This window comes from Mustela nivalis (genome assembly GCF_964662115.1).
Source record: "Mustela nivalis genome assembly, chromosome: 1".
Classification (NCBI taxonomy): Eukaryota; Metazoa; Chordata; class Mammalia; order Carnivora; family Mustelidae; genus Mustela; species Mustela nivalis.
This window is the reverse complement of record NC_139020.1, coordinates 94679639-94705942: the sequence shown is the minus strand read 5'-3', so window position 1 is coordinate 94705942 and position 26304 is coordinate 94679639. Positions and strand designations below refer to the sequence as shown.

The 26304-nt window shown below is 36.1% G+C and overlaps 1 protein-coding gene and 1 long non-coding RNA gene across 5 annotated transcripts in view; one reads left to right on the top strand and one right to left on the bottom strand.

The window, feature by feature from the left end:
• The window catches only part of SPATA16 (spermatogenesis associated 16), a 253671-nt gene that overhangs the window by 20563 nt on the left and 206804 nt on the right, over nt 1-26304 (top strand). For all 3 annotated transcript variants that reach the window (XM_082688992.1, XM_082688990.1, XM_082688991.1), the window contains exon 2: nt 3149-3780. In XM_082688992.1, the coding sequence (XP_082545118.1) occupies nt 3169-3780 (612 nt within the window). In that variant the 5' untranslated portion in view covers nt 3149-3168. The remainder of the gene's footprint in view (nt 1-3148; nt 3781-26304) is intronic.
• Nucleotides 12956-26304, bottom strand: part of LOC309843588 — a 30411-nt gene continuing 17062 nt past the window's right edge. Inside the window, exons 3-4 of one of the 2 annotated variants that reach the window (XR_014300232.1) lie at nt 21022-21115; nt 12956-13137 (exon numbers count right to left, since the gene is read on the bottom strand). This is a non-coding gene — a long non-coding RNA (uncharacterized lncRNA). The remainder of the gene's footprint in view (nt 13138-21021; nt 21116-26304) is intronic. The other variant, XR_014300233.1, reaches the window with a different exon arrangement.

Here is a 26304-nt window from a genome sequence, read left to right as displayed (position 1 = left end):
CTGCACATTTAGGCCACTTTCAGACACTAAAATATTTATTCTGAGTTTTTGAGGGGGCCTGAATTATTGTTTCTTTTCTGAATTTGGATGCTTGAAAACAAAATATCTGCCCTCAAACTTTCTCCTTCTGAGTGCTCTGTGTACCCTGTACACTTTTTCCTCCTTTATTACTGTTTCTTGTACAAAACTGAAGATCAAATTATGATTTATACAAATGGTTTAAGGACTGATGCAGAATATACCCAAATGCCTGTTTCTTAAAAACAATAAAACCTTCCTTCTTGAAATGAAAAAGGGTTTGGGAAGGAAGATTGGAGTGGGGAATTTGAATGAAAAATGGACAGAGGAAGGAAGAGCGAGAGCGGGTTGGGGCGGGGAGAGAGAAAGGGAGGGAGAGCAATTATCTTCTAGAAGAAATGGTCATAAAGATAAATTTATACATGTGTATGTTTCAAGAAATGTGAAATAAATACAGAAAAGATAAGTAATGCTGCTGTAGATGCCAGAATGTTACTAACTACAACCAACTACAGATATTCTGATACATTTTAATGATAGGTTTTGAAAGCAGAGTTTAGAAAAGATACCTGGGACATACTATGAAAATTTTGGAGTAGGTCACCCACCAGCAATTCCTATTTATATTTTTCAGTCTATTGTAAAAATGAATATGAATCCTTAAGATCAAATATTTTGAGCTTTAAACAAGTTTTCAACAGCATCACAACTCTTTTGCTTCACAGATAACATTAGACGAAGAGAGAAAAAAACCCACATTAGACCAAGGGGGGAACATAAATATAATTTCTATAGTATTCATAAGAATCCCTCTTTATTTGGAGCTTAGTCACATTGTGGTTTATAAATTTTACTCAGAATTCCATGCAACATTTAAAAAAACACTTAATGAATATGCGGGATGTCAGAGTTGTGCTACTTCCATTTCTGCATCTCCGCTATTGAAAGAAATACTAGTATACATGTATATCCCTAGTGTTCATCCACCATAGATCCTAATTCAAGGACCAAATCCTATATGGAATAAGAGAAAACATAAGATAGAATGATGGCCAAGTCAGTTTCCCCTCACAACTCTGACTAGCCACATCAGTGATCCAAGAAATGTATTGGATGCCAGCCATAATTCAAAGAGAAGAAAAAAAAAAAAAACAGAGCCTTGTAAATAGTAATGCTGTATTGATGGGGCCTATGATTCCCAGTCATGGTTATCTTCTTCAGTATTGAGCATAATATAGACTGGTAAAATTTTTAATTTTTTTAGATATTTTCCCCTATAGACACAGAACTCTGTCAGAATAAATCACTGGGGAAATATTCCGATATGAATCCTTTGCAAATTAACATCCAAGACCACTATTATTGGAATTATTAGCACTTGATCTTTCCTATGAGATCTGGACCATCATAGTAGGGTTTTTGGTATGTCCATGTTTGACCTAAGCCCTTTCTGATGACACAAATATACAATGATAGAGGGAGAAAAGTGTCTCAAGGTACAACCATATAATACAGTTTTGCTACTTTCTTCGTTTTTCTTAAGAATTACCAGGTCATGAGTTGCTTGGGTGGATCAGTTGGCTAAGTGTCTGCCTTTGGCTCAGGTTACGATCCTGGAATCCCAGGATGAAGCCCTGCATCTGCATCCGGCTTTCTGCTCAGTGGGGTGTATGTTTCTCCCTCTGCCTTTCACCCTGCTCGTGCTCTCTCACCCAGCTAGTGCTCCCTGGCTCTCACTCTTACTCTCTCAAATAAAGAAATAAAATCTTTAAAAAAAATTACTGGGTTAAATTTCAGGGTGTTTTAGAGGTTTTCAATAGGCAAACTGCTGTCTTTCAAACAAATGGACAATTTTAATAAAATCATAAATTTTGAGAAGCTACTCAGGACTTTATCTTGAGTCAGGTACTGTCCTTGTGGTAGATAAGAAGAAGTAAGAAAGTTAGCTTTTAAGTCATTGTTATCCTGTTGTCATCCTCACGCCTTGCATTTTCTCTCCTCTCTGTGTTCTGATATAAGTCTGCCATTAGCTGTAAAGAACAACATGCTAATAGAGAAAGAGTGGAGAATGCTAGAAGTAGTGAGTGGAAGTCTTAGGAAGGAAATAGCAATTCAGGTTGTATTATACAGAGATTAGAAAAACTAATGACCAACAGTGTAATATGGATAAGTAGCGTAACCTCTCTATCTCTTAGTTTCTTTGGAAAATGTGGTTCTTATTCCTATATACCCTAAAGAATTGTTCCCAGGACAAAAACATCAGCTTTTGGGTCAAAGAATCTTTAAAAAATAGGAACCAACTAAACTACATAATTATTAAATCTTAGCACATTTTATATTTTGAAATTAATCTAGCATCAGAGATAATATATAGTATGCCTTTGAATCAAAAGATCATTAGTTATTAAATTTTTTGGATAGTAATGATTTAGGCAGATGTCTCATCTCTATATAAGTACAGCTTGATACCATTGCTACAAAAAATATTAATACAGTAGACTTAAGATGAATATGTGGCTCCACATTAATGTGAGGTTGAAGGTCATGTTCTTCTGCTATCAAATCAGTTCTGAATAATAGTTATCTTTAAAGCTGTTTAAACTTGAGATTTTCATTACTAATAGAAGAAATAAATCAAGGAAACATTGTGCTTACAACATTTCTGGAAGCTTTTCAGAGGGAGCAGCTGTGGTTTCTTTAGACTCCCAAGTCTATTATGCAGGTTAGCAGTATATTTTATAATGAGTTCTAGACCACCTGCCTTTCCAAGGAAATTAATATTGAGATGGATTTTTTTGGTCTTTTTTTGTTCTCAGTACCTATGTATAAGGTTTTCCTATTCAGTGAATTTGGGCACCCCATACAAATGTTCATTCAGTGTTGTTCAGCTGATTATTATTTTTAAAGACACTGTCTAAATGTGTTTTCAACAAATTCTTGGTGAGTTTGAGATTGAAACATACACTTCTCTAGTAAAACTGTCAGCAGATAATGTACATACAGTTTTACTTTAAGGCAATAAAGGCCTATAATGAATAAAACAGTGTTTCAAATTAATTTGACTATAGTTTTAAGCCATTAGAACTTCAAATTATTGTTCTAGTTATTTCCCTTCTTCTCACACTTACAGGAGTTTCGGGGGAGAAATCAATGGATTCAGGAAGCAGTAGGAATTTGGAGAATACAGTGAATAGGGTCCATCCCGATCAGCTTATTCCAAAGATAAACACAAGCAAGAAAATGTCTACCTTAGCAAACCAACCAAGCATCCTGGAAATGTCACAAGAGGTTAAGAAAAACTGTGGAGAAAAACAGGTAGAAATCACAGCTGAAAGAATAAAAATGGCAAAGAGCATCAAAGAAAAACAAAGTAATGATTTAGAGAAAGTAGCCTTTAAAAGGAAGGCAGAAAATGAAGAAAAGCCAGCTGGAAAGAAAGAGGCAAAAATAACAGAACTTGACAGCACATTGATCACCATGCCTCTGCCTCACATTCCCTTAAAAAATATCATGGATGTGGAGGTGAAGTTGGTCTACATTGATGAAGAGGATGTGAGCTATGAGTTTGTTGAGTCCTTCATGTCGACTGGGATTCGACCAACGTGCCGAGCTGCTGAAATAGTAGACCCTTTGCATGTACCTAATGTCAGCTTTCTGCCCCAGATTGACAAATGGCTTCAGGTAGCCTTAAAGGATGCCAGCTCTTGCTACAGACAAAAGAAATATGCTGTGGCAGCAGGACAGTTCAGAACAGCATTGGAGGTATGGAATTAAAGAATATATAGATTGGGGACAGGAAACTGTGAAATGGAAAGTTTGATTACATTGAGTAGCTCTGATCATACTGTAATAAACAGTGGTCATAGAGTGAAAATATTGAATGATATCAGAATTATACAATTGCCAGTTTATATAAAGCAAATAAGATATGCCTGCAAATTATATGCCTGTGTGCACTTAGCATGTAGAAATCACCCCAAAAGCACACATGCTTTTTTCTGTTAACCCTAGAGTGGATGGTAACATATAAAAATGCTGTTGGTTTTATAATTTAGGTGTATACCTATAAAAGCCATAAAGTTTTAGTACGGTGGTGGTGGGTAGAATATAGATTCTCTCTCTAGAAATAGGCAGTTAATGAGTATATGAATTTTCCCCTTTTGATATGTAGTGTTCATAATTAAATGCAACCATCTTTGGTGCTTAGCATGGACTGATAATTTATTTCCGGTACTTATTAAAAACAAAATAACACCATTTTACTTTATCATCAAACTTCAATTTCCTTCCCATTCTAGTGAGCTTTATAAATAATTTTTCTCTCTGCAAGCAGGTAAATTGGTCAGTATTGTTTATGGCATAAAGAAATAGCCCATGGATAAAGTAAACTTGGGAATCGCCACTGAAACACAAAATAGGTAGTGGGAAAAATTGTTCCATCTTATGACTCTCTGAATCTATAAAAAGTCCAAAGTGGGTCACTAGAAGTCATACTAACCTGACAATATTGGTGACTGCATATTTCATTAATTACAAAAAATTTTTTTCAATGCATTCTATATGTGCTTGGTGGCTCCTGGAGATAGAAAAACACGAGCTATAATGTGGTCCTTTCCCCTAACAATCTGGTGAGGGAGCCAAACCGGTAAACAGTTAAATAGAGATAGCATAAAGGGACAATGACAGAAGCATGAGCAGGAGTTAAGTGTGAGCTGTTTGTGGTAGAGATGTTAAGAGTAAAGTATTATTTACACTGTTACTTGCAGGTAAAAATGACTATATCTGCAATGAATTATTAATGGATAGTGCCAGACAATGGTGTCCCTAAATATTTAAAAAGAAACTCTAAACACAGAAAAGAGGCCCAAAGAGATGAAGTGATGAAGTAGTGCACAAATGGATGCATCTATAAATACTTCTGTCCTCATAGAGGGTCCTCTACCCAAAGTAAGGAAGAATGATGCATTATGTAAGCTTGTGAACTGTGTAGAAAGTGCCAAAAAATTAAGTTATCCACAAATCGCTGAGAGTCCTATACTGTCATTTGAGCTAAAGACCAGAGGCCTCTTGACTAGGGAAAGGATGCTAAAGAAAGGTTCCAAGAAGAACCCTGAGACGACTTACTAAGGCCATTTTCTGCTGAAATTTTTTTTAGGGTTGGGGACCAGGGTTAAATGTATAACTTTAAAGATGAAAAAAGTAATCGTTTTGGAAATGAAAAAAAAAAAGCATAAAATAAGAAAGGTTATAAACTTCAAATTAAGTCTGGGTAGAAGGGAAAACTATCTATATTAACTGGAAGAAAATATCTGGTTTTTCCTTAAAACCCAATATTCAAAATTATAAAATTTGAATCAGGTTTTAATGACCCCAAGATATAACTATACTAGAAAATACTTTTGTTCTCTCTCTCTCTCTCTCTCTCACAGCCAACACTCACACTCTCTTTCCCTCTTTCCTCTCCCTCTCTCCACTCCTCCCCCAGCCCCCAACAAGGGTTTTTAGGAAAGTGTTGGATGTTGACAGTAATTACTGGTAATTAACAAAGGTAATTATTTTGAGACCAAAACTTAGCTTAGACATCTGGCCTAGCTCTTGTCTAATTATCTTGGGAGTTAACTTTGAAATTTTACCTAGCATGTCTCTTAATAAACCAGAATTGCTGGGAATAGAAAAGATTTTTAAACTCTTTAATCCTTTCTTCTCCTAAATTTAACTTCCTCAATACTGACTGTTCATAGGTATTATTTAATGCATCTCTTACTTTTCATTAGGTCTTAACATGACTTCAAGTAGGGTAGAATGGATGATAGAGACTAAGGCATTATGATAAGGATCGCACCTGAAAGACAGATGCATGAATAAATATTTGTATATATGTAAGCTAAGATTAGGTTTGGCTGCAAGTGACAGAAAACCCAAAATAACAGAGTCTAAAGCAAGAAAGGTTTTTGTGTTGTTTTATTTTGGTTTTCCACATAAATGTAGGTAGTCAAATGTGGTATGGTAAGATCATCAGAGCTCCAGATTCCACTTTGTTCCTCAAGATGTGGCATTGACCTCATGATCCAAATGGTAGCTCCTATTGGTGTCATCATATCCCATTCTAGCCAGCCAGAAGGCAAGAAAAGGAAGAAGAGAGGCACGGTTTATCCCCATGAGCACAATTCGCAGGGGATGCACAGACTATTCCTATTTTTCTTTTTTCCATTGACCCAAATTTAGTCATGTGGCCACACAAACCTGTAAAGGATGCTGAAAACTGTCATCTTTATTTTAGATGGCCCTAACATTCAGGGGTTGTGTTAATAATAAGAGAATGGATATTGAAGGATAACTGGCAGCTTTCCCATAAAATGCTTATTACTTGAGAGGCATCGGGAAGATACAGAATGCTTGCCAAATGGGTGGTACAAAGTTGGCTATAGGAGTACACAGAATACTGGCTGTTGTTAAAGATAGAACCACAGAAAAGAAACAAAAATAAAACTGGGGAAAGGCTGTGAAGATTGATATGATAATTTTCAATGTTTCTAATAACTCCATTGGAAATATTCTACTTAGGTGTTTGTTTCCTTGTACTATTGACAAATTATTAGCTCCTTTAGTTTTCATAACATGGTCACTAACTAGGTAGGTAAATTTATAATACTTTTTTGAACGATTAAGATAAAATGGTAAGCAATGATTTAGAAGATAACAATTTTGCTTCCATAAAGCAGTCAACTTCGACCTTTTAGGATTTCAGAACACAGGAAGCATTTATTTAAATGGGTTTGATGAAATAATTTATTTTTAAAGATTTACTTTTACTATATAAAGTTGAACCAATTATGTGGGTGAGATTAGTGCTTAGCTCTGTGACCAGCTCATCCATCTTTGTTAAGTTTTATTAAAATCAGCCATTATTTACTCTTGGGTTTGTATTCACATCTGAAGACATACCAATAGGGCAGAAGTTATAAGCTGAAGATAAAAACACATTCATATTAAATCACATTTGTATGCTTAGATCCTTAATTTTTAAAGGACAGGTTTTTTTTTTCCCTGAAGTGATCAAAGACCTGATGATAAAGAGCACAGGAAATCATTTTGATAAAACATAAATCTTTGCTTTTTAGCCAGATTACTTAAAAGGTAAAGGAGGAAAACCTTTCACAATCTCTTATCGGGAGCAGACCAATAGTCCAAGAAAACTTTTGTCCTTCTGGCAGATGAAAAATATTAAGTTCTAGTTTTTCTTAAGTATAACATTAATCATATCAAAGCTTATTAAAAAACTTATAATAAATTTATTTAATTTTATCCAGCTCAGACACACATAAAATTACTTTCCCAAGGTTCTTTCTCCATAACCTTTCTACAACTTTTTTAGTTTCAGATTTTTTCCTATTTTTTCCCTCTTGTCTACTTCTCTTTAGGATAAAATTACTTTTTCCTCAACAAAAATGCATCTCCATTCCTCACACCTTCTTTTACTGAAAACACGCATCCTACTTTCCCTGCACATACAGTATTTCCCTTATCATATCTAGAAATATTAATTGTATATTAGTATTTTTCACCATTTAAATCCTAAATTTTAGTAAAAACTAAACAATTGTGAACTGTTACATCAGCATTCTTTAAATTGGCAATTTTATATTTTATGTTTTCTAGAGATAAATCCTTTCTTAGAGTATAATTTTTTCAGTGTGGTATAAAATATGTTTAGAGATAGATCAAAATATCTTTAGTTCTTTTGTAAAAAGGAATTCTAAAGAGGATAAACCTACATTCAATAATTAATGTTTCAGTTTTACCTTATTTGGAAGTGATCTGGATATTTAATGAATTTAACATAACATCATTGAACTTTTTAGCAAATTTTCAGGTTTTAGGTTACTATAAAGATTTGAGGAAACTATCTGAAAAGTCCACCTAACAACTTTTTACCCTACCTGACATAGGAAAGTCGTTAAAGTTTGAAGCTGAGGGCCAAAGAAGAATTCTTAAGACATCTTTGGTGCACAAAGGTTGTTTTATTAAAGCATGGGCACAGGACATGTGGGCAGAAAGAGCTGTACTGGGGTCAAGAGGAGTGGCCTATTACATACTTTCAAGTTGGGAGGGAGTTAGGAGTAGTATAGACCTCCCAGATATTTTTAGAAAAAGAGGGTTTCCAGGATCCTGAGGGAACTAGCTATTGTTAGGAAAGGTCGTTTATTACTGTTTAGTAAAAACTCAGTCATGACCCCCTTCAGCTTTATATCAGTGATCATAGACTTGGGGGATGATTGCCAAGATATATCTTGGAGGGGGTAGAGATATATGAAGTTTTCAAAGAAATCTTTAATTATTAAGGGGGATTTACAGGGTCCTGGGGGTTGGGCTATGATTTCTTTTTGCCCTTACCAAAATATCAACATCCAAGCAGTTGAGTCCCTAGAGGAATGTCTCTCTGCCTATTTCAAAGATTTGTCAATGGGCTACAGGTAGTAAGGAAATGTAATAATTTTTCTTCTGCCATTGTTTCCCACATTACGACCTACATGTGTTTTAATTTACTTGTTCTTAACAATTATGTTTAGATTATCCATAAAAACTTGATAAGACATTAGAAAAAGTTAGTCATCTTGTTGTTTTTTTGGACAACATATTTTAATAGAGATATAAGAACTTACTTGATTAGTAAACCTAGGTAGAATTAAAGTTTTATGTTTACTGCTGAAAACACTAAAGACATACCTTAAACTAGCTTTTATGTACTAGAGATTATTACTCTAATAACTTTAATTTTGTTAAATTAGCTTTTATTTACTAAAGATTAATCCTAGATCATGTGAACTTAAAAATCATTTGGGTTAATATTTTTTATATTTCTGAGAGTTTTAGAATATCCAGTACTTACAAGCACTTGCCTTTAAACCAACTAAATAGAGCTTTTTTACAAATTAATTTTGGCAACATCCATCCAGCGGTAGAAAAATATCATATATCTATGATACACATATATAGACACACATAAACACACATACACAGAGACCTTATAGTTTCATTTAGAAAATTTAACCATAAAACAGGCACAATAATGTAAAATTCATTAATTATAAAAGAGCAGTTGGAATAAATTAAGTTTGTTTGCTCAGATGGCTAAAGCTTTTTCTAAAACTAATATTGTGGAGAAGACACTTAAGATTTGTATTTGTTTTAACTAATAAACTCATGGAAGCCGTGGAGCATTTTTTATTAAAACAAGGAAGAAAAGGAGAGGAAAGGGGAGGGAAAAGGAGGACCCCCCCCCCCCATTTTTTTCCCCCAGTAAGAATTACCTCCCCAAAGTTTTTACTTACAAGAGATGGCCTAGATAAGAGTTTCCATCTCAAAGGCACAGGGAAGAATGTTAAGTTCCTCCAAGAAGGACTTTAGTTTTCTAAGGCCAATATTTACAAGTCTTTTGAGATAAATGGGGGAGATTTTAGGATTGGTTAAAAAGGAATAGATGAACCCTGAGCTGCCTCTGGAGCTGCATTTTTAGTGCTGAGAAGACACATAAGATGGGGACTTTTGTTCTCAATTCCTCAAAGAATTGGCTCACAGTCTACAGGACACCAAGGGTTGATCCACCAATTTAACTACACTATTTTTTTAGTAAGTTCTTTTTCAAATCCCTCAGATGGTTTTTTCTTTTTCTCTGGGTATAGAGTTTCATTTTGGCTTAAGAGAGGAAGCCTAAAAATAAATTCTTATCAAGCTCTGTAATTGGGTCAATTTTTGACCACAGAGCTACTTTGTAGCTGTTAGCCAAGACAAACAATAAATACTTCTGACAGTACTGAGCAACTCCTTAGATATACGAGGTGTCCCCAAAGAGGTTGCAGAAGATATTTTAATTTCCTCTCTCTACCAAGTACTACAGATAGAGAGCTGGGAAAGCTGAATCTACTAAGAATTCTCACCCTTAGTTGGCTTCTGCTAGTTTTTCCAGGATCCCATCTGCAGATTCTGACTAGGGTTTAAAATGGAGAGTGTAGCTCTGATATTTACTAGAATTTGGCAAGGTTTTTCATTAAATTTAATTTTAGTTTCCTTTAGCTGTTTAAGGGAATAATGTAACAGTTTACCAGGAAATGAATGAGTCCCATCAGTTTGGGGAGGGGCCCATATGGGGGCCTTCCTTTGAAGGTAGATATGGGAGCATATGAGTTGGTGTTAAAGAATTTGCATAGGGCCTTTGAGGACAGTCTGTTTTCTAGTGTCCCAGATGATTACAACTGAGACATCAGTTTCTGGACCAGTGTTTTGACGATGGATTTTTAGGAGACTATAATGGGAGAGGCCTAGGTGTTATTTTAGATATCTTTTGTGTCTTTAGTTGTTCATTAGCCTTTTGCAACAAAACTTTCAATAAAGTATTTTAGAGTCTTGAGGCTTTTTGGAAGCTTCTATATACCAATTAAGATAGGTATCCTATTCTGTTTGTTTGATTTGGGAGGCCTAGCTTTTAAGTGTACTTCTTAAATAAACAATCTTATCTAAATAAGACCTTAATGGTCATTGTAATTCTAGTTGTTTTTTAGTACGATTGTGCCATTTTTGTAGATATTTATAACTTCTGTGTCCAAAGTTCTTAGACATAAAGTAAACTGTATGGCAGAAGGTGCCACACTTAACTCTCTGGATTTTAAGGATCCCATTTTTATCATTCATTCATTCATTCATTCATTCATTTTAGCTTAGGCTTTGGGTCTCTCAGAGCCAAATTAAGACCTGAAAAGGATGTGCTGCCAGGTTAAGAGCTGTGTCATGTTTTACAGTATACTTCATTGCATGGAAATGTTCTTTTTTTTTTTTTAAGATTTTATTTATTTATTTGACAGAGAGAGATCACAAGTAGACAGAGAGGCAGGCAGAGAGAGAGGTAGAGCGAAGCAGGCTCCCTGCTGAGCAAAGAGCCCGATGTGGGACTCAATCCCAGGACCCTGAGATCATGACCTGAGCCGAAGGCAGCGGCTTAACCCACTGAGCCACCTAGACGCCCGCATGAAAATGTTCTTAAAGTTGTTAGATGACCCTACTGTCAATCTAACCCATTCTGGATAACCAATTTATCCTTCCATGGGAGTTTTTGTGTTACATAATGAGTGATCTAACAGCCTTCAAGTGTTTGACTCTTGCCCACCAATTTTTGTGGCTTTTTTAGTTTCTAAGATTCCCATTAGCAGTTAACCTTTACCTCATTTTAACATTACATACCAGCAATAACCAACAAACTGGAGGCTGGGGCAAGAACTGAACCGGCAAACTTCAACAAATAGGGACTATGGGTGAGGATCTCGATATAGGATCAAGGGCTGAGGTTTATGTGTTACTGCAGATTGACCAAGAGAAGGCTGTGCATGTACCACCAGCAATTCCCTTCGTGGAACCTGGGACCAGGATAAGGATTGAGCCAACAGAACTCTAAGAATAGGGGCTGCATGCAGACTGATTCCAAACAAATGGAGGACTGAAGCTGCCTCAAGCAATTCCAAACATGGAATCTGGAGAAGGATTCCAAACAAACGGGGAGCTACAGACTAAACCATCAGCAATTTCCAACATGGAATTTGGAAGTAGTACCAAAGGCTAGTGTTTTTTACTCAAAGACCTGGGAATTGCAGACTGAAAAACTAGATCTGGAGCTCCACACAAAGTAAGCAGAGCTCAGAACCAAGAACTCACCCACAGCCCTCAGAAATGGCAAGAAAGACACACTCAGACTGTTCACAGGTTATCATGCCTGTGTTTCTCATGGTCCCTGAAGTTATCGAAATCTTTTTTAATCTTGCTGCTGCCATCAAATCGATTAAAAAAAGAAATCAACAGAGTAAATTTAAAAATCTAATTGGCTTTATTCAATAGTTCAAGAATGTGGCAGCAGGGGCGCCTGGGTGGCTCAGTGGGTTAAAGCCTCTGCCTTCTGCTCAGGTCATGGTCCCAGGGTCCTGGGATCAAGCCCCGAGTCGGGCTCTTTGCTCTGCAGGGAGCCTGCTTCCTCCCTTCTCTCTTTCTGCCTGCCTCTCTGCCTACTTGTGATCTCTCTCTCTCTCTCTCTCAAATAATAAAATCTTTAAAAAACAAACAGAAAACAAAAAAAGGAATGTGGCAGCATGCTGTCTAGTGGTAGAAAGGAGCTCTGAAGGGCAAAAGGCAGAGAAGGTGCAGGAAAAGGAAATTAATAAAGAATGCATTGTTTTCGGCAAAATCACCCTTAAGAATAGAAAGGGTTCATCAGTTGGATTATCTAAATAGTGATGACCAGCTAGGTTCATGTTGACTGGTTAAAGGTTATATTTCTGGAAGGCTGAAACTGAAATTAGGTTAGGTATTAAGTCTATATGCTGACACGGGGCTTAGCACAACAGATTCTACTTGGGGCCTCTTATCTCTTTGTTTAACAGAGGGGACTATTCTTTTGTTACTAATGAAAAAACTAAGTGACAGGTTGAATCACTTGCTAGAGGGACAACAGTTAGAAGTGGTAGAATGAGAAGCTGAACCAGGGTGGTCTCGTTCCCCAATTAACCACTATGCCTTAGCTACTCTAACTGTGAGTTTGTTGGAAATACAGAATTTTGGATTGTGCCAGGATAGCGATCCTTGTGCACACTGTAATTTGAGGAACATAAGTCAACATTGAACGATTTGCCCTTCAGTTGAAACTGCACAGTTTGCTTCTTAACTTAAAATGTTCTATGCTCTCACTAATTTCATAAGAAAGGATTTCCTTTTAAATCACTTTTTTTCAATAACAGTGCTCTAGAATTTTTGAATTTTGAATTAAAAAAAAAAGTTAGTGGTAGAAGAGAGGATTTACACTATATTTGTATTGTCCAAGAACATTATAAAAACTACAATCTATTTCATCATTATTTTATACAAGTATGGAACAGTTTAATGCCAAAGGGATAGAAAATAGAAAGGGCACACTGTGGTTCACTTGGTTAAGCATCTGACTTCGGCTCAGGTCATGATCTCAGGGTTCTGAGATTGAGCCCCACATGGAGCCCCATTATCAGTTGGAAGTCTGCTTGTCTCTCTCTTCTCTCTCCATCCCATCTTCTGGCTCATGCTCGCTCGCTCTCTCTCAAATAAAATCTTAAAAAAAAAGAAAAAAGAAAGGGTACACTCTCAGAATGAAGGATATTTTAAAAATAGGTTATATATTAATTTTATGAAAAGATAACTAAATTGTCTTTATTTTTTTGTTTCCCCATGAGACAGTAAAGCATTGGTCTGAGAACCCACTTTTGGGAATCACTGTTCTAGAACACATGGCCTTTATGGTAAATTTTAGGTATCCAGATGATTGAACCCACACCAAGGCCTTCTTATGTGATTACTTCCAGTGTAATGGAATTTGGTATGAGGCAGGTCCATTTTGGAGCCCATCCAGGGGGGTTTATTTAATGAAGTAGCAAAGATATCTCATTATAGGGCAGCCTCACCTATAATTGCTCTGCTGAGAATAATTCTGTAGCAAATCTCTAGGGCATGAAAATGTGGACATCCCAGAAAGCTTAATTTAAATCGATTCTAACACAAGATAGTTCTTAGTGCAATATAATCAAGAAATCAAGAGTTCACCAAATTCTCTGAGTGCCTGGGTTGTCTTTTTAAACATCTGTGGATTTGCATATGGATGCAGTATGCATTTCTTAAACTCCTGCTGGGATCCAGGCCCTCTTATTCAGATAAGCACTGGAACAGGCCTCAAAGATATTATCAACGCCATTATACAGATAAACTGATATTCTAAAAAGTTAAAAAGCAAACAACAATTTACAGTGCCACAACTAGTTTGTGGCAGGGCTGAGATTGAAGTCAGGTGCCCCAATTTCATATCTGGAATTCTTTACTCTATTGCTTTTCACCTTAAAGTGTATAAAAATTGTATAGGAATATTATTAAAAAGCAGATTCTGATGCCTTACACCTTTGACAGGCCACCAGATGCCTTATTTCAAATAAGCTCCCAAATTACTAGTCCAGGGACCCCTTTAAGTAGCAAGGATTTATTCTACACCATCTTCACAAGTGCCTGCCACTGTCACTCTAGCAAATTGGTGGTACACACTTTCATATATGTAGTTCATATAGCCATAGGTGTCCATGTGGGTCCAGAGCTGTGATAGACAGAACCCTGAATTTGAATTATCTGTGTTTGATGCTGTTTCTGGTTCCTAATTGCTGTGTGACTTTGAACAACAAACATCCTTGAACTCCTTAGAACACTGTTAAGTAGGCATGATAGAAACTAATGCCCAACTACAATGTACATTCATATAGAATTGCTTTTTGAAAAACGTGATGAACTCCACATTCATGTACAAGTTGTCCTTGTACTTCTCAAGTACCTCATTTCCCTGAACAGTATGAATGTGACCTAAAACTTTAATACCCCAGAATATTTTTCCTAGTTTAGTGTTTACCATTATTGTTTTAATCTGTATCCTTTTCCCCCCTTAGCATTAAAAATTTATCGTCGTCTTTTAACAATACTTGAAATTCATTTAAAGCAAGGGGCCAAAATAATGCATGTTTTCCACTCTGTTCCCCCTTTCAGAACCAGTGATCTAAATCAAACACTATTTTGAACTATTAACTGCTTTCTGCAAAAAAAAATAGAAGCTTTCGCTTAAATGCACAAATTGTTAGCTAGAAATACTTCATTTTTTTTCTTAGTTGTCAGGTATAAACTGACTATCGAACTTCATGTTCAGGAGTAAACATTTCAGTTTTTAACTTGATTGTTGCCATCTTTGTTCTGTTTAGGGACATCATAACTAGTAAGTATTTAATGATAAAAGGTATTTTTCTATGCTAGCAAATTTACATAGCAGGAAAACACAAATGCCTCTCTTAAACTCAAAAATAACAAAATTAGATACATCCCTGTAATTAAATACTAGTTAAGTGAGATGAATCTCTAGAAAAGCAGGATTCGTCAATATAAGAATAAAAGTAAAATAATACCACTAACATTTACTAGCTGTTTCAGCCTGTCACAGTTCTAAATGCAGGGGTACAAATACAAGTAAAAGTTAGTTCTTGCCCTCAAGGAACCAGATATTAGAAACAAAGAACAGGGCCCACTGCCTACATTCTAAGACTTTATTTACATTTTCAGGTTATGCATTTTAAAATTCTAATTTAGTGTGTTATTGTTTAGATCCTTAAAGATTTTTTTTTATTCTGAAACGTGTCTTTCAAGTGGACATTTAGAAAGACTTCCTACATATTTCAGTGTAATTTAATTAACTTCAGTGGTCATCAGTCACATCCTAGAGGAATCAAAAAGATTAAAAAAGATTTAAGCTACACAAAGGAGAGTTGATTGTTTAAAGGAACAAAATATTTTTCAGGCTGAGTATTATTAAAAAGATAGGGGAAATGGGAAAAATGTGTAAGTCCATCCCTTTATTGGGATGGGCTCCTGTTTTTATGGAGGCTTTTGATCCAGATGGCCCTGGCTCCCAGACACAGCCGAGTCATCTGACTCCTGCTAAGCCCCGCTTCCCTTTTCTTCATAAGAGCAGCCATTGACTCAGTAAGAAAAGGAGCAGCAGTTTGAATTTGCACACAGCACCTGAAACATGGAGAGCTTGTGGGGAGGCATGTGGGGAGAATCAAAAAGGGGAAGGAGAGTGGGAAAGGGGTGAGGGTTAGAGGCTGGCTTTTACCATCTCAGGAAGAACTAAGTTTCCCATAGTGGTGGAGGAAGGGGGGGAGGATGGTGACTAGGAGCATTTTCAATAAAGAAGACTATGCTATAATTTGTATCATTTTACAAATGAAAGAACAATTAAATTTTATATAAAAATATTATGAGCCTCATAGATTCTTGACGTAATTCCAACCAACTAGGGAAGCTATTAAATTATATATTATATATGTATATATAAAATATAAATTAAATATATGTTAAAACATATATTTATATATATATATAACATATATATATATATATATAAAACATGTATATATATATATATATTATAGAGAGAGATATACATAGAGAGAGAGATACCTAAAACCACCCTCAGAGAATCTGATACAACTCTGGGGTTCAGATAATGACCATGCCTGGGACATTGGTATTTTAAAGTACCCAGGTCATTTTATTGAATAGGTGACAGCTGAGGACTGCTAGCATAGAAAATGATCATTACTTTCTTCCCCTATAAAATCACCTACAAAATGTATTAACCCATATGTGTTTTCTTAAGGGGAATTAAGAGAAGTAATAATTAAACATTCTAAATCTATTAAAAAGCATCAAGAAACACTTAAATATCATTGTCATGAAAATGTATTCCTTGGAAATTTACACTTAAATAATATTCTCATATTTACTTAAAAAGCAAATTCACTTATTGAATATTTCTCTGTTAATACCAAGAAATACGTGATACTAAACTCCAGTCAGTGGTTAGTTAGTATGTGTCTCTGAAAAATTAAATTTATCCCATTAGTGATGACCTTATACAGAACAAATTATTAATCCATGAGAAACTGGCGGATGTCTTCCAATGAACGGGATCATTTTCATAGTTTACAGGTGTTTGTTATGGATTTGACCCAAATGGCAATAAATGGTAGTGTAGTTTTTAAATATAGTTAACTCAGTTTACATTGTTCTGAATCAAAACCTGACCAACTCAAATCATTGAAGCTTTACACAACACTAAATTGTATTTCAATTGGATGATTCCATGTTGAGGTTTACACACACATACAAAGATAATTTTTTTTGAAGATTTTATTTATTTATTTGATAAACAGAGATCACAGGTAGGCAGAGAGGCAGGCAGAGAGAGAGGAGGAAGCAGGCTCCCTGCTGAGCAGAGAGCCTGATGGGATGCCTAGCTGGATCTGACCTGAACCGAAGGCAGAGGCTTTAACCCACTGAGCCATCCAGGCGCCCCAAATATAATTCTTATCCACGTATTAGGTAATGTTACCCAACATTTCTCCCACTGTCCAACTTTCCAAGTTTATTGCAAGGCTTCCAAAGCTTAAAAAACAAAGTTAAAAACAGCAATCCTCTGTCTTTTCTCTGTGCCTTTCCAGCCTTCATACACAATACAGTGTGGTGTTCAAACAGATTCTGCAGGGGCTGAGTAGATGAGATCCACTTGAATTTGTTCACAAAAATGTAACAGAGTGAGTTTGTGAGTTACTCTTTTGATTCAGATTATCTAAAAGAACAGGAGGAAAAATTTTTTATTTCAACATTTAGATGTTTAACTCTTCTGTTGCCTCATTTGGCATTCAAGAAAATAGAGAAGGCTTTGTTTCCACCTGGGAGATGATGCTATTCCTATCAGAAATAAGATATAGTTAGGTACGGGGTAATGAAAAGGGGAAAATATTTTCACTATACTGTCTCATTGTGGTTTCCTTGCTTTGTATGAATCGTTATGAGTACCTAGAACATTGGGTTCAAACATACTTGAATGCCACTGTCAAAGTATATTTTATATACGGAAATAAACAAATGTCTGGAGTACCTGTTTTTAGTCGATAATGATGATGATGAGACCAATCTATGAATAAGTAGTTATTGATTTTGTGGGGTAATTTGTGCCAAGAAATCAACCACAGATTATTAGATGATCACTTTCTCACTACTTCTTTCAATAGACATTTTACTTACCATGACCCAAGTATTACTTTTAGAGGAAAGCAGCCATGGGGATAAGGATAGGGAGAACCCGAAAGAGAAAACTCCAGGCTAAACAGGAAGGAATTGAGTGTTGCAAGGGTAGAAAGTTCAGGGCAGAATGGGGAGAAATGAAGCTGGAAGAGCTGACAGCTTGCCAGGGGGCCATGCATGCCTTTTCAAGATATCGGACATTATCCAGTAGGTGACAGGAGGCCTCCCAAAAGGATTAATATGGAGAATGATGGAGTGAGATTTTTGTTCTTGCTATATCAATCTAATGTATATAGAGAGCAAAGATATTGTTCAGTCTCTGGGTTATAATCTATTGCTGGGTTATGAAATCAATTTCAGGGGTTGTGATCAGCATTATGCTTAATAGAAATAGAAACAGAAGAGAATAGAATAGAATAGGAATACAATACAATAGAAAATATTGAGTTCGTAGAATATTGAAAGTAAGTATTATGTTGTGAAATTTTGGTTTCTGTTATATAGCTAAGTATACCTATACCTATAAATAAAAATATAAATAGGAAAAAGAGAGATAATGTGTGCTTTCTAGCTGTGTTGGGGGACAGAAAAGGCATCCTGCTTGTGATGTAACATATACTTATTACCATGGAACTTGGTCAAAAATAATTGAAAGCCAGTCGTTTAGAAGTAGATTTGAGACAGAAAAGACCAGAAGCCATTTGGAGGTTATTCCTGTGATAATCTAGGTTAGAAAAGTAAAGGGCAGATCCAGATGAGCAATAGTTAGTACAAAGAGGAGAAACCAAAGTAAAGGGAGGAAGGAAGGAAGCCAGGAAGCAAGGAAGGAGGGAAATTTTTTACACACTGGCGGCAGGTGAGACAAAGAAGCATTTTCTAAGGATCAAAGTGCCACCAGCTCAAAAACAGGAGTACATTTAGAGGTATATGGATAAATGCAATCTGGGACATATTTTCTGTGAAGGCAGGTGGCAAAGCAGCACATTTGTTGGATAGAGGCATGCAGGAAGCACAGAGGAGAGTTCATAACCAAAGATAGATATATTAAAGAATCATCCATACTTGATACTACTTGAAGTGCAGCAAGAAGGATGAGGAGCACTTGTAGAACTTGTGACTCTCGATCTTGGGGTTATAAGTAGAGTTAAGAAAAAAGAAGGATGAGAAAAGAGTATGGAGAATGTGAGCAATTAAGAAAAAACTATCAAATTAAGAAATGATGAGACTAAGTTAATTAAGAGGGAACTCTAAGAAGTAACTCCTCATGGACCAGGAGCGTTGAAAAAATAGCTTGTTACAGAGTTTCTAGACGTAGCATTAAGAGTGAAAAATAATCTGTTTGGCTGTCAGGGGTCTATGGAGAGAAGACTATTAATGGTTATCACCGCAACTTAACTTAGAAACCTTGTTTCCTTGAGAATGAGACCAGACACACTCTAGTTTAGCAAGCTTGGGGAAATAGTTTGGACCCTAAAAGTTAGATTAACCATGTTCACATATCTCCTATTTAGAATGTGGGCTAAAATTTAGTATGCTTAATTTTTACCTTGAAATTTCACACACTGGAAAAAAACAGTCTTTGGGCTCATTGTATGGTTGAGTATATGTTATAATCTCAGTTACCTCTGTTAAAAGAATAAACTATGATCTCAAACTGACACCTGATTTCATTATATAATCAAGTGAAAGCTGTCTCCCTGCCCCTCCCAAAAAAAAGAGCTTGGCTTATTTCTAAACAAAGCAGAAGGTGAGATTGAAAGGGAAAGTGGGCACAGTGTCCAAAATACCAAAACCTTCACCTTGAAAGGAAGAGGAGAAATGGAACAGTAGTTCAAAGGGAATATAGAGTTATGGGTTGATTTTCACTTTTGGAAAATGAACACTGGCAGTGGTGCCTAGGTGGCAAAGTCAGTTATGCATCAACTCTCGATTTTGACTCAGGTCCTGATATCAGGGTCATGAGATGGAGCCCTATGTTGGTCTCTCATTCAGCACAGAGTCTGCTTGAGAGTCTCTCTCCCTCTGCCCCTCCATCTGTGAAAGGGAGAGGGAGGGGGAGGGGGGGAGGAGAGAGGTGGAGAGGAGGAGGGAAGGAAGGGGGGAAGGAAATGAACACTGGACATGATTATATTGGAAAAGCCCATAGAGAAAGAGAGAGAGAATGATGCTAATAAAAGGATGATTGAGGGTGTGAGCTCCCCAAGGAAGTATGAAAGGATAGGGGAGCAGAGACAGATGGAACACAAGGAATCCTGTTTCACTAAGAAGGAAGAGTTGTTATAGCTGGAGGATAGGTTGAAATAATTCTAAACTCAGATTTTTTAATTGAATTGGAAGCAATTGAAGGATCTGAGACTTGAAGCCAAAGATTGGATAGACAACAGAGACAAATTGGAAAAGGGTTGTATAGGATTAAGGCAGAGGATTCAGGGCCTCTCCACGGAAGAGGGACCATGAATCTATAAGGACAACAAACAACAAAGTTATATGATGTCTCTGAGAATCCAAAATTTCTACTCAGACGTGAGGTTTTGTTGAGGTGGACTCAAGGGCAGAACTATTTTGATTAATGATGAGAAATGGTTACAGTGGTGGGCTGTGGGTCTAGGCTGGGTAGGAAAGAACAGAAGAGAGCTCTCAGACTGAGAGAGTGTGCACTGCTGCAGGGACTGATGGCTAAGGGAAGGGTATTTGGGACAAGGGAGTGAAAGAACTGAACAGCTAGGAGGTTTAGTCAAGGAGAAGTACTGGAGTATAAGATTTGAGAAGCTAACTTCCATTGGATTGTGTTGTTAAATTAAAAGAAATGAGGAGTTGGGGACTTATAAATAGGCAAAAGACCAGCATATTAGATGTCATCTACAGCTGAATGTCACTTAGGTGACATCAGGACAAAGAATGAAGAGGAACCATAATCCAGGTATAAACTCTTAGTAAATGTGGGGAAATAAGCAGGAGTTGGTAGATGACAGAATTGGAGAGGATAGAACAGCTAGATGACACCGTATTCTGGGATGCTGAGCTAAGGGAACAGGAAGGACAAAACCCTCTATGTGACAGAGGCTGGAGGGTGGGTTGAGGTTGGGCTCCTTGGAGGACCTGGCTTAAGTTGAAGAATGTGGAAGAACATTCAACCTCTTGATTAAGGGTATGGTGTAATTTGTTTACAATGGGAGGAATCATGTACATGAATGAGAGTGGGCAGCAGTGGGAGGACAGGTTTCAAAGGGGAAACCACAGAACACCACTGGAATGAGACATGGGGAGTGTCTCATTCAAAAAGGGTTGAAACATTCTTAGGACAGCAAGTACTAATTATCCTACCCTTCCTTTCTCCTGGTCAGCGATCTAACCCAGGTGAAGGTCCATAATAATCAATTTGTGCTCAGTCTTCTTGGAAAGTTCAGCAAGCCTTAGTCTGAAGGAGAAGAAAAGTTTCTTGTTACTTGTACCTCTCCAGTGTCCTTTTTCCTTATGGATGTACAGAACTAATCAAAAAACAGTAAGAGTTATTAGAATTATATGAACTGCTACCATGATAAATTGCTTTTATAATATACCTTTAAACTTAGTCAGTAGGGTTATTTGTATATTTTGGCATGCTCATCTATATTTATTGAATTTTTCTCTTGTTTTTGATATTTGAAATATTGCTGAATAATTGTTTATGACTGCTTAGAGGAAACATATTAATACATATAGTGGTAAGCACATCTTTTTAATGAAAGGGTCATGCTAATTTACCTTGAGTGTTTAAAAAATTAATTTAAAATATTGATAAATAAGAATTCTCAGTGACTTTATTAACACACTGTGTGTGTGTAAGCACATGTGTGTGTGCACGCTCTGTGCTTTTATTATCCTCTATTTGGGATGTTTCCGAGAGCACTGGCTTTGAGATAGGGTGAGCACTATGTGTTGGCATGTACACTTTTAAGCACAACAAATAAATGTTTTAAAATGCCAAACAGAATGTTGAAAAAATAAATAAATAAATAAATTTTTTAAATGGTGGAGAAAAAAAAACCTATTCACACTTTCCACTGCTATCATAAGGTGTGAATGTCAAAAGCTGGCAACTTCACACCAGTTGGTTCTTTTGTTTTTATTTTAACCATTTTATAACTTTAAAATTTCTCTCAGCAAGGGACTGGAAAAAGATACCCAAAGTAGCTAAAGTAGCTCAGCCCTGATACTAATCTCAAGTTAGGAATGAACAGAGTGTCCTATCATTTATATGGGTTATGGGAGCAGCAATCAAGTATCCACTTAAGCAAAAGAAGTAAGTAAAATATTATGCTCTCTAACACCAGGGACCTATGTCATCTCTGAGTACAGGAAGCCATCACTGGCACCAAAGGCCCTGCTCAGCATTTCTGGCCTCAGCAGAGAGTTGTCCTCACAGACACTTTAGAATTGAGTTATTATATACTTCTCTCCCCTTTAGTGGCATGAACACTAAAGGTGCATTCTAAAGCAGGTCCTAGCTGCTAAGTGATGGATTTAGGCAGGGTTCTTGGAGGGGACATCCAGAGAATATGATCTTACATGTAAGAATGTCCATTTAAGGCATCCCTCGGTTGCTGCCACTGCCACTTGTTAATTTAGTCTGTCAAAGGAAGAGTATGAAAAAATGAAAATGAATGCCAAAAGCTTAGCTGATGCTGGAGAGAGGTGTAGGTGGTTATGACAGGTTTTTGACCTCCACTTAAGTACATCCTGATGACAGTAACATGCACAATGGGATCCTCAGACCAGTCTGCTGCTCACCCACACACAGCATGACTATCACAACTGAGAGGTGTCCTGGACCGCTCAGTGCATTTGTTTATATATTTTGAATTTTTTCACTGTGTTTTTGAGGTAGGTAATATGTTTGTACAGATCAATATTAAAGAGGTAGGAAAAATAGTACGTAGCAAAAAGTCTCCTTTCCACTCTTATCCTCCAGCCACCCAATTTCCATCTACATGGGCAACCACTGTTTATCATTTAAGTTAATAAATATAAGAAATTTGGTAGTACATAGTGTTCTTTCTGAACCTGACTTTTACTAAATTCTTAGAGCCTTGTCCAAATCAGTGTATACATATTTCCTCTTCTTTATCATGGCATAATATTCCATTATATTGAAGACATATATTCCCCATTGATGAACATGTGGGTTGTTTCCAGTGTTTTCTTCTTAGAAATAGTGCTACAATTAAATAGTGTTTTGCCCTTAGAAATGGTGTTGTAGTTAACAACCTTACGCACATGTCATTTTACATTAATGCAGGCATGTCTGCAGGACATATTCCTTGAGTTAGAATCCAAAAGTTGGCATATTTGAAACTTCAATTAATATTGCCAGATTAGACACCTACAGCTGTGTATGAGACCTCTTTTCATTTATTCTAACCAAACTAGTGTGTTACCAAATTTTATTTTTTCCAAAATAATAGATTAAAAAAATCAGTGTGTAAGATGAATTTGCATTTTTCATAGGATGTATGAGTTGAGAATCTTTTCATATGTTTAAGAATCATTTGCATTTGTTCTTCTGTGTTTCCACTTCTGTGTTTGTATACCTGGGTTGTTGGTGTTTGTCTTAGAGTGCAGTATTTTAAATTCAAAACAAATTTGAAAAGTTCCTTTGGGCAAGTAAGTTTTCTCTTACATAATTCTGGTAATTCTTTGCAGAGTAGAAGAAAGTGATTTCCTTTTAACTTGTGTTGGGTATAAACTTGCATTAGGACCCAATTACCATCCTTTAGTAGTGCCAATGCTGACCTCAGTGGCCATTGCTTACAGTGTGAGGTAAATGTCTCTAAAACAAAGTGCATGCTCATGTTTTCAAGAAACGGGATAGTAGTTAGGCAGTATACAACTAGAAAAAAAATATATTCCTAGTCTATAAAAATTAGAAAGCTCTTTATTAGTAGTGAGGTTCTTATATAAAGCATTATATTTTTCTTATATTTGGAGATTGTAAAATCTTTGGCAATTTAGGAATTGTTTATTACTTGAGATTGTTACATTTTAGATTTTGAGGTTGTTTCTAATGAACCAAGTCTAAAGTTGTCACTGCTCCTAGATAATACTTAGAGGAAAAATAAATGTGGAAGAGGTTAATATTTAGTTCAATGTAGAACACACCTGGAATATATATATATATTTAAAGATTTTACTTATTTATTTGACAGAGAGAGATCACAAGTAGGTAGAGAGGCAGGTAGAGAGAGAGAGAGGAGGAAGCAGACTCCCTGCCGAGCAGAGAGCCTGATGCGGGACTCGATCCAAGGACCCTGAGATCACGACCCGAGCCAAAGGCAGCGGCTTAACCCACTGAGCCACCCAGGTGCCCCCACACCTGGAATATTTATCTAATAATATCTAATATATATCTAATAATGTGTTTTATAGGTAACAAATGGTAGGACAGTTTATTAATTCTGGGTGACTTATTTCTTGTTAGATTTTGTTGGTTCCACTTTAATTAGTGTCTGGTACAAATCATTGATTCAAGTAGGAAAATAATGTGATTCCTCCTACTATATATTTACTCTAGAATAAGAATATAAAGACTGTCAATAATGTCTAAGTTAATCACAATACTCAACTCGGAATTCTCTCTGACTGGTGGCAGTGATTTGATAGAAAGACTATTTTCTTCCATGACATCAGAAGACCAATGCCATGAGCACTGTGTATTGTGTAAGACTGATGAATCACAAACTTGTATCCTGAAGCAAATAATACATTATATGTTAATTTAAAAATTTTAAAAAAAAGACCAATGTTGAACTTTGAGTACGAATTGCCTCCTGTAATAATTTTTTTTAAAAATCTGAAATTTATGGATTATAGGTATATACTAGGTTTTAAAATTCTTTTATTCATTCTTCATCTCTAACATGTAAAGAAATGAAATATTTCTCCACTTCATACCCAGAAACAAAACAAAACAAAAAAAGAATAGTTTCTTTATTGTCCCGAAATTGCTTCCATTTAAATACTTAGAGGTATGGTCTTAACTGACTTGCTTTATTGTTTGTGTGTTTAAGTCAGCATTTATTAAGTGGTTAGTGTGTGCCAGCAGTTCACTGACTACATACACCACCTTCAATTCTCACAACCACCCAAAGAAGTAGGACAATCATTAGCCCCATTTGGCAAGTAAGGAAACCAGGACTGTGGAAAGTCAACTAAGTTGCTTAAGATCAACCATCTAGTAAGCCGCAGAGTTGTAGCTTGAACTTAGGTCTAGTGATTCCAAACACACAGTAACTATAACCACTGTGCAGTACTGTCTGCGTAGCAATGGAGTCCTTTTTCGAAATAAAATCTTATATAGAACCATGAATGATATTCAAAATATTTAATTAAAAGTCAACATAGCCAAATCACTGAACAATCATAAAAAAGATACATGTTAATTTGAACAGATACCTGCAATCAGGGTCTTAACAGGAATGTCGAATAATTTAGAAAGAGAAAACAGAGCTGTTCTGAGGCTACTACGGAGGGCCTATTACTCCCCCGTGTAGACCATCCATCACATACTTTTGGAAGAAGCTTATTCCTTTCCTATTTTTTCTTCCAACCCCCACCTCACGAAAAATGGGGTTTGATATTAAAATTAAACTCATTAAGCCTCATACTGTTTGTATTAATCTATGATCTAATGGAAGAGCACACATTCTTCTTATTTGTACTCTTTGTAACTGGAGATGAAGATATAGATTCATTCAAATTCCTTTAAAATACCTTGTAACTAGACATAATTCTAATATTTCTAGTAGCATTTCATAGTGGAAACTGTCCTTGTACATTTTAGCATGCACCTGCTGGGAAATATATGTCTGTCCTTTATGGTCATTTACTGAACATTCACAACCATATACTTACAATTCCCCTTTAGCTCAAAATTACTTTCCTTTTTGAAACATTACATAGGGAGTATATGTCCAAGAAGGGATTTGGCTTTAAACATTCATGATTCATTTATTTAAATAGTTGCCAGGTAAACTACACAGTGGGAAGATGACCTTGGATGTTATTCTTACTGTGAGAAAATCAGACAAAGCCTAAAGGAAAGAGTGTAGAAGTCTAGCAATTGTGAAAACTCCTACACTGGGGCCTGAATACATCAGTGATTGATTGAGCCAGTTAGTACTTCAATTTTCTTTTTCTTTTTTTTTCCCCCAGAAAGTATTTGCGTTGGTATACTATACAAAGAAACATAGTTAAAACAAGAACAAAGGAACACAAGTCAAAAAGTGAATCAGACAGGCAACTGGCCAGGGAGTAAGATAGGAAAGAAGAAATAGAGTAAATCATGAAAGTCTATTTTGTGTTCTCTGGCCTCCAAATACACAAAGTGGTAGTCTGTGCTTTGTAGGAGCCAGGGTGCGAAGAGAAATGGAATTCATTTAGCTAGCTCACATTTACTAATTTCAAATAATACTGACCATGAGAAGAGACAGTCATTTTATTAATACTCTGCTTTAAAAGGAAATTGTCATGCAAGAATCTATAGGAGGACTATCAGTATCTTTGGGGTCATTGATATGGGAATATAAATATATATTTTATATATTTATAAATATATATATACACACACAT